The 12,169-nt window shown below is 45.1% G+C and overlaps 1 protein-coding gene across 1 annotated transcript; it reads right to left on the bottom strand.

Moving 5' to 3' along the window:
• Positions 1–8,600: 8,600 nt before the first annotated feature.
• LOC124700635 (probable indole-3-pyruvate monooxygenase YUCCA10) lies at positions 8,601–10,044 on the bottom strand. The gene is made up of 4 exons (XM_047232729.1): positions 9,433–10,044; positions 9,075–9,308; positions 8,860–8,982; positions 8,601–8,780 (listed from the first exon to the last, which is right to left on the bottom strand). The coding sequence occupies exons 1-4, from the start codon at positions 10,042–10,044 to the stop codon at positions 8,601–8,603; spliced, it is 1,149 nt and encodes a 382-aa protein (XP_047088685.1).
• Positions 10,045–12,169: the final 2,125 nt, after the last annotated feature.

Raw genomic sequence — 12,169 nt, 5'->3', positions numbered from 1 at the left:
GTCGGCAAGGCTGGTCAAAGATTCTCTCCAGAGCTAGAGGACAAGGATGAGCTAAGCAAAGTAGCTTTAAACGAAGCCGTGCCGATAAAGAAGAGGATGACGCTGAAAGCATCCGGAGGACGTCAGCATCCCTGATTAAAGAAGACCCCGGCGTCATTTATGATTAAAAAGTAACTTTGTAAAGTAGTTTGCTAGTCAAAGATGCCGTTAGGGTTTCTTCCCCTGTAAGCCACCCTCTCCCCTATATAAGGAGAGGGGGCACACCCGTACGCGGGGAGGCGATCGAGAGAAAACCTTGTAAGCACAAACCTGTAATCTGTTGAGATCAATGAAGAGAAAGATCTAGAGCAGAGTTCTTCCTTGTGTGTTTCTTCGTCTACCTCTGGCCTTGGCTAAGTTCTTGAGGAAAGCATCCGGAAGTTCATCCTATCTAATCAAAAACCCTCCCCCGAATCCTCTAGCGCCCATTCGGCCCCAACTTAAGCCATCCTATGACATCTGTCTGTTCACCACGACGACAGCGCTGGAGCTTTGGAAGAATAAGGATAGAATAAGAAGAAAGCAATGAAGAGGAGAATGAAAGAAAGAAATCAGTGTTTTCCTTTATATACAAAGGGAAATTACCAGGGGCTTGGACCGAGAATCTGCGGTTAGGTCACGAAGCTAGGGGATAGTTATCCCATTACATGCGAAAATCGAGGAGGCGCCTCGGTCAACGCACAAAGACTAGTCATTTCTTAACTGACCGTGCAGAAGTAGGGTGGGCCCATCAGGTCACGTCATGTCAATCGAATCACTGCAGAGGCCGCGTTACTGATGGCGTTAGCAAAAGTATCGACTCTGTGCTTTTGGAGCATCCGAAGGAATTCACGGGGTTGGGTTGCTTGACTTGAGTCTACGCACGGTTGCAAGCATCCATCCCTAGACTCGGGGGCTACTCCCATCGGGAGCGCTGGACGCGCACCCGATTAAAGTTATGAAGACAGAGAAGAGCAAACCCGAAGATCAGACAAAATCCAGGATCGAGCCCAGGGACTCAATCTTGAGTATGGCAACGTTGTTTTGTCATCGGTAGTTAACCAGCATCGATCTATCGAGTGAAGATGGGCACGTTGCTCCTATCCCTTACGTACTGTCGAAATTGCATTCGAAGACTTAGAAGACCCGATATAAAAAAGATATCGGATAGTGAAAACGCTATGGAAAACATTGGCATCTTAATCCTCGAGTGGTACAACTTGAGTCTACGCACGGTTGCGAGAATCCGTCCCTAGACTTGGGGGCTACTCCCATCGGGAGCTCTGAACGCGCACCCGATATCAAGATTTTTTGGCAAAGAAAAAACTTCGACATCAAAAATCTGCGAGCGGTACAACTAGAGTGTACGCACGGTTGCGAGCATCCGTCCCTAGACTCGGGGGGGCTACTACCATCGGGTGCGCGCCCAACGCACCCGATAAAAATGACTTGGAAACGGAAAAAGGACATGAAGATTCACATTCTTTCGACATATGAAGATATTCGGATGAAGGCAATTAAAGTCCCTGCCCGAAGCTTCACTTCGGCCAGTCACTCGGGGGCTACTGATGTGGGCATTACCCTTCGGGTAACCTATATTAGGCTACCTCCACCGGCTCAACCAGGGGCCCATGAAGATTTCCGAATATCAGAAGAAGGCCTACGCGTCGACGTCGAAGGAAAGGACTCGCACGAAGGAAAATACTTGAAGAACAAGGAAACCTTAGACTATGACTCTATGTATCCTAGTCGAATCCGGAGTCCGGACAGATCTCCCGGGACCTGGCCTAGTATATAAAGGCCAGGAAAGGATCCGTCGAAATACAATCTACACGCATAGAACCATCGCATCTCTTAGAGCATACGACCCTAGCCTCTCGGCGAATCCATCGTAGTCCTTCGGCTACCCCATTGTAACTCGATATACTTTTCGAAAATCAAGATCAGACAAGCACGAAGTAAAGGTTTTACCTCACCGAGGGCGAACCTGGGTAAATCTCTCTCCCCGTTTGTTCGATCACCGATGTCTCGTGCTAGCCTGTAGGATTCCGTCAACCCTAAGCCCCTCATGGTGGGCATTGCCGGCGAGCACCCCCGATACCCCCTTATTTTGGTTATACCTCTGCAGAACGGGAAGTTCCTGTTTTGTGTAATTTTACTTTCAGGGACCTATACAGAGTCAAATGGACCTAAGATTTTTTGAGGATTAATATTTCGCGAAGACGAACATTATGGAGTGGAACTTTGCAAACGGAGGCCGGAAGCCCGAAAGAGGCCAGGTGGCGCGGGCCCACCCCTGACCGCGCCACCACCCCTCTTTCTCTCCTCGAGCGTCTGCAACCGTCCATCCAAAGCCCTACTCGATGGTCTTGACCTAAAAATGCCTATATAAAGGTCCCCCGATGCATCTCGGAAAGGAGGTGGAGCGTAACACAGAAACACCGCAAATAGAGTCAGAACCAACAGAGATTGGAGGGGGAACCTTTGCCGGAGCCACCCCGGTGGGAGCTCAATCCTCTCCAAGATCTACATTAACACCACCAAGATGAAGAGGGAGTAGTCAACCTCTCTACTATGGGTTTGTGGAAGTAGCTTGATCTATCTCTCTCTCTTGTTTTATCAATGATTTAGTACCATACGAGCTGCCCAACTTGATTATGGCCGTCTATGTAATTCCCTTGTGGTGGGTCCCTATTCTATGAGTTGATATTTGAGATTGAAATTCTCTTATGTGTTAGATAAATGAGTAGATGAATATTATGTACCCATTTCTCCAGTACTTTTTTTGATCCAACTTGTATGAGAGAATATGTGTGGGGGAACGTGTGTATTAGATGGATTAATATGGTGGTGGTGATTGAATGGTGACAAAAAATTCACGAACTACTATGGTTTTTACCTTTGTTTTGATACTTTACTAGGGATTAAGTGAATGCATGTGCTATAGTTTTATCTAGTGACAATTTGGGTGATCTTGTTTGTTCAAGGTAAGATATTTGATATTCAAACATCATGTCATGGTACTTAATGCTATACTATGTTTATTCTGATTGTATGAAGTTTTCTCTTTTCAGAGTAGTATAAGAGAGATGTGTTGCAACATTTCTATGTTAGAACGTGATGCCCATATGAATGCTTATTACACATATAGAAGTTTCATCAATATTATATCGCTTGTGAATTGTTATGTCCATTGCACCTTTATAGAGAGTAGACAAGTGAAACCACGAATCGCAGTCTACTTTTTATCATAAGAAGCACATTTACATTGCTTTTATCATCCTTTACATTTTGAGTACTTACTAATTTCGAAAATACAAAAATACTTTATTATTAGCAAATCCAACCAAAAATCCAAAAACACATTTACTATACTGTTTTAATTACTTTATTTCCTAGTTATAGATTGTTTTTACTATTGGTTATTTACAAGTTACTTACATGAAACCTTGTGCTTGACAACCACATGGTGGAGTTGGAGATACAAGTCATTATATTTTGTTTTGTAGATTGTTTGAAGAGGAAAAGGAAAGAAGTTATCCGCCAATTCCCTGAGAGTTTGATATAAACCCTCGAGTCACCTTTGTGAGGAAAAGATGGCTGCTACAACACTCTGCACTTGGAGCCCAGCGAGTTGGTACACATGGAGTTGATACCATTATCGAGCCACACCATCGACCGATAGGCCCCAACTTTGAAACCTATCTGAGGCAGCCGAAACCCCTTTTAATCTCCCCCCATCTGCCACCTCTTTCCTGCAAATAGAGTGATTGAATATGACATGTGGGCCAATGTAATCAGTTAGAGTAGCAATTTATTTATAAGTTTTTTAGAAAAGTAGTAATTTATAATTTTATTTTTTGTTGTGAAAAAATGAGTTATAAAAATTAGAGATGCAAGGGGGTCAACATTAGAGTACTCTCAACCCTCTATAGTGCAAAACATTGAACTAGCTTTTGCAAAATAATGCTGTCACACAAAAGTTAGTTCATTTTGTTGAACTAGAGAGGGTAGATGGTACCCTAATGCTGATCCATTTGCATCAACAATAAAATTTACTAGTAGTTAGTTCAGGATATAATTTAGATTTCATGTTTTAAATAGACTTACAGAGATACACTTTTGATCCGAGGTGCATATGCTTCCGCTACTCGAAAAAACATTTTAAAATGTTTTAAAAAATTGAGTAAAAATTTCGCACATACATGTTGACATTTTAGGTGTGCACGCCATTTTTCGTGGAAAACCGATATTTTTTGTGTCATGTGTGAAAAAGATAAACAAATGTCTCAATAAGAGTTGTATTTTAGCACCGAATTTTGTATTATTTACACACAACACAAACAATATCATTTTTTTTTGGTGAAACGACCATATCATTTTTTGTTTTGGGTGAAACGACTTTGCTAGCATATAGAACTTCGAGATGTACATGCAATATTTTTTTACCGATTATTTTGACATATTAGAATGCGTTTAAAACACATTTTAAAAAATAGGAGTCATTGATGCAAAAACAACTCGTCCAGACTCCAGACTTGTGCCTTCTTCACAGCATCTTCAACAGAAAAAGCCCCGCGCGGCAAAAAAACCGCCGGTTTGCCGCGCGCGGGCGCTGCCGCGCTGCTCCAGCGGAGGCAGGAAAATGGCGCGTGCTAAAGTTTTTGCCGCCCGCACGCTTTTGCGCTATCCCGCGCGGGATACTTGCCGCGTGCGCTGCCGCGCGCTATAAACTCGCCACGCGCGAAAGCGGCCAACTGCCATCCCTCCCACGCGTTCGTCTCTCTCCCCGCCTCTCTCCCTCCCGCGCCGCTCCGCCTCCGGCCGTTCCGCCTCCGCGCGACTCCGCCGTCGTCCCCTCCGCCTCCGCGCGAAGATGCCTCCGCGCCGCCGCCCCGCCTCCGGCTACCACAGCGTTCGGGCGTGGCCGAGCGGCCAATTCGACGCGGAAATCCGTTCCGGCGAGGAGCGGATCCGCCTCGGCACATTCGACACGGCACACGAGGCGGCGCGGGCGTACGACGCCGTCGCGTGGCGGCTGGGCCGCTCCCGCCGCGCAATGAACTTCCACGACGTGTTCACGCGGGAGCAGGCGGAGATGCTCGCGCCGCCGCCGCCGGTGATCACGCGGGAGCAGCAGCGCCGACAGCGGGAGCTGGAGCAGCGCCTTCTCATCGCCGAGCGCGACGAGCCGCTGCGCCTTGAATGGGCGCGCCGCTTCCCCGTGGACGTCGCCGCCACGGCGGCCTTCTACGCGCAGAAGGAGCAGAAGGAGGAGGAGAAGGCGGCGGCGAAGGCAAAGAAAAAAGCTAGCCGCGCCGAGTCCGCGGCGAGGAAGGCAGCGAGGGCCGCGAAGGCGGCGAGGAAGGAGGAGCAAAAGAAGAACGGCGCAGGGCCGTCGACCATCGTCCTCTCCTCCTCCTCCTCCTTCGAGTGGACGACGACGCCGGTGTCGGAGACGACTCCGAGCAGCTCCGACTTCGATTGCGAGTCGGACGAGTAGTTAGCAGTTCTATATGTCCCATTGTATCGTTGAACTTTAAAAATATATTCGTATTTTTGATCAAATTTTCATAGTTTGTTTGATTTAAATTTTCAAAAAAACGGTCGGATTAGCAGTTTGTGCCGCGCGCTGCAAAATAGAGCCTCTGCTGAAGGTGCGTTTTTCACACAGCAACGCGTGCTGCAAAATAGAGCCTCTGCCGTGGGCAAATTCGCTAACACGCGCGCTAGCGATATACAGCGCGTCGAATCGCCGGTTTACAGCGCCAGATTTTATAGCGCCCGTTGAAGATGCTCTTACGTATCTGTCGACTGAACAGCTACATCAATGTAGCACACCAGCAGCTAGCACGAGCGGCCACTTCCCCTCCTCTTGTCTCCCTCGTCCGCCCACACACACCATCAAATCGAGCGGGCATCGGCAACCTCCGCCTCCCCGTGCTCCATTTGTTTTCCAGATCGGATACGGCGCAGAGTAGATAGGACCTGGGAGTCTTCCTTCCGGCGACGGCGGCGCATTAGAGGAAGAAGAGGAAATCCCTCGCGACTTCTCCTTCCGAGTGGCGCGGGATAGAACGGCGCAACCAGCTTTGCGATTTCCCTACTCTTTCGCAGGTATGCAAATTTGTGTGACTGTGTCGCACGGGGAGGGATTTGGTGATTCTCTTTTTTTCCCCTTGCACGTTAGTGACTGGGCTAGTCATCAAATGTCTTGGTGAGCCTACTGTGTTGAACTTCCTCTAATACACTACTGGTCCCGGGATTTCTGCATATACGAATTGGATTAAATAGAATGCGGTAGAGAACTCCGTTCAATAAAAGTTAGGAAGGTCTTGTGCACAGCGAGAGTACTACTAGAAGGCCCTGGAGTATAAAGGAGCTGATGAGCGGATCTCACTCCCTACTCCCTCCGTTTGGATATAATCGACGCGGAGTCAAGGCTAGCTAGCGGAGAATGTATGCATGACCGCATGTCAATTAAACAAGAACGGAGGTAGTATCTGCTTAGCACATATGAGCCTTGACATGAAGGTGTTCCAAAGATATCAACAACCACACTTTCTTTTGAGGGGAATCAACAACAAACACACTTGGCCTTGTTAAACTACATATAGAAACTGATTTTTGTGATGTCAAATTACAGTTCTCCTAGAACTAGCTTTGCATTGGTGGGCATGGCATATTGACGAAATGACGAGTTGTATTCATCTTCAAGAACTAGTATTTTTGCACAACATTTATATACGATATACCCAACATTATTTTCTGTAGAAGCTTCTAACATTAGATTTTACAGTTCCCATAATCAACGGCCCTTCTGCTTTCATAGAGTATACAACTCTCATCAGTAGTGTCATTCTAAGACTGAAAAATAGCAGTACAGTGCCCGAAGTGGATTCTAGTGAATAATTCGGTTGATTTGAGGCTGATGTGATTACCTCCTCTCCTTGTTTATTGTTGGTGATAGACATGGCACTGAAACTTTTTATACAGAAACCACTGCCGATCACAGGGCTTTTGCATATATAAAATTCAGTTAAATATAATACAGTGGACAACCTTAAGTTCAACACAACTTATGAAGATCTTTTACAAAACGAGTATAGAACTAGACAGCCCTGGTTGATAATATACAAGAGCAGTGTTTGCTCCTAGCACATATGAGCCTTGACATGAAGATGTCCCGGAGGTATATATAGTCTAATACACTTGCCTGTCAAACTACATATAAAAGCTAATTTAGCCACAAATAGAGCCTATCACAGATTTAATGTCATTAGCTGTATTCTTAGCATCCACAGCAATACCAGCCAATCCTCTCCTCGCCAGCCCCGCACAGTAAAGCCTATTTTCACTTTTCCAGTGATTCAGATATTCTTTGGTCGGTAGTCCATTGTCATTCAAGTCCACCTATGTGCGCTTCATTTTTTCCAGATTGGACATGGCGCAGAGTAGTGGAACAAGGAAGAAAAAGAAGAGGGAAGGCCAGGGAGTTTTCTTTCCGGCGGCGGCGGTGCAGTAGAGAAAGAGGAGGAAGCCCCTCACGACTTCTCGTTCTGAGCGGCGTGGGATGGAACGGCCCGACCAGCTTTGCAATTTTCCTACTCTTTCACAGGTTTGCAAATTTTGTCTCGCACGGGGAGTGATTTGCTGATTCTCTACTTTTTTTTTCCTCATGTGTTGGTGACTAGGTTGGTCATCAAATGTGTATTTGGTGACCCAGATAGCTACTGGGTTGAAATTGCTCTAATACAATACTAGTCACAGGACTTCTGCATATAAAAATTGAATCAAATAGAATATGGTAGAGAACTGTAAGTTCAATAAAAAATAGGAAGCACTTGAACAGAGTGAGAGTACTCCTACAAGGCCCTTGTTGATAGTATATAGGAGCAGATCTTACTCCCTCGCTGCTTAGCACTTATGAGCCTTGACATTAAGGTGTCCCAAAGATATCAACAACCACACTTTGTTTGGGAGGGAATCAACAACAAACACACCTGGCGTTCTTTAACAACATATAGAAACTAATTTCTGTGACGTCAAATTTCAGTTCTCCTAGAACTAGCTTTACATTTGTGGGCATGGCATCTTGACGAGTTGTAGTTATCTTCAAGAACTAGTTTTTATACAACAGTTATTTATTCTAGGATATACGTAATATTTTTTCTGTAGAAGATTCTAACATTGGATTTTACAGTTCCCACAATAAACGACCCTTCTGCTTTCATACAGTATATAACTCTCAGCACATAGTGTCATTCTAGGACTGATGAATGGCAGTATAGTACTCAAAATAGATACTAGCGAATAATCCGGTTGATTTGAGGCTGATGTGATTTCTCCAGGTTCAACGCTTTTGTATATATAAATTCAAGTAATTATTACACAGTTGTCCTCCGTAAGCTCAACAAAAGTTATGAAGCTCTTTTACATAATGAGTATTGAACTAGAATGCCCTTGTTGATAATATTCAAGAGCAGAGCTTACTCCTAGAACATATGAGCCTTGGCATCAAGATGTTTCAGATGTATAACAGTCTAATGCAGTTGCCCGTTAAACTACCTATAAAAGCTAATTTAGCCACACATAGAACCTATCACCGATTTAATGTCATCAGCGATACTCTTAGCATCCGCAGCAATACCAGCCAATCCTCTCCTCGCCAACCCAGCACAGTAGAGCCTATTTTCACCTTTCCAGTGATTCGGATATTCTTTGGTTGGCAGTCCATTGTCATTTAACATGCTCTCACCATTCTGCGCTGGTTAGGAGATTTAACAACTGTTGCACCAAAATGAATATGACTTAGGCAAATTCAAGAATCAGTCTTAGTACCTTGAGCCACATATTTGCTGTGCTTTTGTATCCAGTTGCGAACACAATTGCGTCAAATGGGATTTCATCCCCAGATTGAAATTTTACTATGTTGCCCATGATCTTACTAATGCTTCCTTGAACCTGCAAGAGGTAAAGTAAATATTAATAAAATGGCATAGTAAATCAACATATGGTACATATAAGGTTTATATCATGTCCCAGGATATACTTACTTGGATGATGCCTCTTTTTATTAGCCCAACAGTGCCAACATCAATCACAGCGGATCGGCCGGTTTTTGACTTGAGATTCATTGGACCCAATTTTGGCATTCTGATGCCATGCCTTGTTAGATCTCCAAATATGAATTTTGCCTCCATAACAAGGAGGTTATCCACTAGATTCAGGGGAAGATGTTGGGCTAATGTCATCCCCAACCGGATTAGTTCCTTTGTCATTACATGCATCTGCAGCCACAAAATGCTGTCACACATCTGATACAGTGCTAGAAATAAAAATATCATTCTAGTAGTATAATAATACGATGAAATTGTATCTCTATTACGAAATAAAATTATATACTGCACATACCGGGCTTCGTATAACAATCGAAGTATTGGCACCATGGGTCGCAAGGTCGTAAGCGATTTCCATCCCGGAGTTGCCAGATCCAATGACCAACACGCTCTTACCGGAGAAGCTCTTGCCTGACTTGTATCTTGACGAGTGGATGGCCTCACCCGGAAAACTGTGAAGTCCTGGAATATCAGGAATATTCTCTGCACTATTCTCACCACTTGCCACAACTAGGAACTTTGCAACAAAATTCATTGTTGTGCCCTCCGCCATGTCACGAGCCACGATGGACCAACACTTCTTATCATTCTCATATTTGGATGACTCCACGCTAGTGAGATACTTCGGTTGAATATCAAAGCGCTCCATATAGTCATCCAAGTACTTGACAAACAGAGCTTTTGGAATGTATGTTGGTGCATCTGATGGGTATGACATGTGTGGTAACTCACAGAACTCCTTTGCAAGATGCAGCTTCAAGCGATCATATGCGCGGTTGCGCCAAAGTGACGCGCTGCAGTCCTCACGCTCGACGATGACGTAGGGAATGGAGAACTGGGTAAGGCATGCTGCTGTCGCGAGGCCTGCTGGACCAGCACCAACAATCAGCACGACAACATTCTCCATTGCGAAGGCAAAATTTGACGAAGTTGTGGGATAGGGGTGCTGTGGTAGGCTAAGAAGAGGTACTTGTTTGCTTGTTGGCTGAATGGATATTTGGAAGAGATAGTTGCATATGAGGCATATATATATACTTGTAAAATTCGCCTACCTGATCTATTTTGTGACTGGGTGCAGAAAAAGGTAACTATCTATTGGTGCATATTACCTGGTCTATCAAGTTCCTCTAGATATGTAATGTTATAAATGGCATTGTTGATGTGAAGACAACCTGGTACGGAATAGGTAGGAAAGGCAATCTAGATATATTCTTTTGGAAACTTACACCATATTTGCCTGTAGTTGATTAATGTTTCCTTCCTTTTGTATCGTCATCAATGAAAATATACTCATGGGAAAAAGATTTGTTCTGAGTATCTGTGTATGTTATCCAAATATATCTTCCCTCTACTGTACTTGATAGGATAAAGACGAGTCAATATGACTAAATATTTTTACCCAAAAAAAAAGTTTATCAAATTATTTTATTACCTGCTAGTGCCACTGCCAGGATATAGCATGGAGATTAAAGTGGATGACGAGTGTCTTCTCGCTTGACAGCATACTGCGTCATACCACAACATCTCTACGTCACTATTGTCATGCCCGTGGAACTGAACTATCATACCACGCTACAATCTGCACAATGTGTACGCATGGACTCACTGACCATGAAGTAAAGAAGTGTACTCAAATGACATGCTCGTGCGCTAGTCGTGAATACTAGATGCCGATAGGAGTCGTCATCCAACGGAAAACTTCAGATGATTAAGATCGTTGCCTAGGACAACACACGGTACAGCCAGGCCTGCCAAACATCAATGAACAAATTAGTGCGTCAATGGCGCCGGCCAATCGGACATTCGAAGAGAAGCTTGGCGTGCGGGGTGAGGTCCATGTGCGCCGCCGTGATGGTGCCCTCGGCAATGCCGGTGACGACGGACACAACCTTGACGGACTTGCTGGCGCCTGTGCGCTGCACGACCGTAGCGTCGTCGGTGGCGTTGTCCGGGCAGTACACCGGCCCCGCTCGTCCGACGCGTGAGATCTGGACACACAAACGCGTGGTCGACCCCGTTTCTGCATCCAATCCTCCCCGTTTCTGCTGCAAGTTCGAAGATGCACGGAGCTAGCTTGATCAGAACGTCGCCCCCTCGGTGTAGCGGTGACGGCCGTCAGACGGACGGCAACGTCAACGTTGCTAGGCCGAGGGCCGGTAGGCCGAGGGGAGACCGCCGCCATCGGCCATCTCACGGTATGCCGACGGCCACCGCTACACCGAGGGCCACGTGGGCTCTCCCGAGGTCAATCTTGCCCGAGGGCCAGGCCGTCGGCAGACCGTGAGATTCCTGTAGTGTTTAACAGACGTAGTACAATCCGGTGACGAACGTAGCAATGGGTTGATAACTGCACTGTACCTTATCAATGCCCATATAAATGCTTATTTCACATATAGAAGTTCCATCAATATTTTATCGCTTGTGAATTGTTATGTCCATTGCACCTTTATAGAGAGTAGACAAGTGAAACCACGAACCGCAGTCTAGTTTTTATCATAAGAAACACATTTACATTGCTTTTATCATCTTTTACATTTTGAGTACTTACTAATTTCAAAAATACAAAGATACTTTATTATTAGTAAATCCAACCAAAAATCCAAAAACACATTTACTATACTGTTTTAATTACTTTATTGCTTAGTTATAGATTGTTTTTACTATTGGTTATTTACACGAAACCTTGTGCTTGACAACAACATGGTGGAGTTGGAGATACAAGTCATTATATTTTGTTTTGTAGGTTGTTTGAAGAGGAAAAGGAAAGAAGTTATTCGTCAATTCCCCGAGAGTTTGATATAAACCCTCGAGTCACCTTTGTGGGGAAAAGATAGCTGCTACAACACTCTGCACTTGGAGCCCAGCGAGTTGGTACACACGGAGTTGATGCCATTATCGAGCCACACCATCGACCGATAGGCCCCAACTTTGAAACCTATCCGAGGCAGCCGAAACCCCTTTTAATCTCCCCCATCTGCCACCTCTTTCCTGCAGCCGAAACCCCTTTAATCTCCCCCCATCTGCCACCTCTT

The sequence above is a fragment of the Lolium rigidum genome, chromosome 3 (genome assembly GCF_022539505.1).
Source record: "Lolium rigidum isolate FL_2022 chromosome 3, APGP_CSIRO_Lrig_0.1, whole genome shotgun sequence".
Classification (NCBI taxonomy): Eukaryota; Viridiplantae; Streptophyta; class Magnoliopsida; order Poales; family Poaceae; genus Lolium; species Lolium rigidum.
This window is presented reverse-complemented; position numbering and strand designations above follow the sequence as displayed.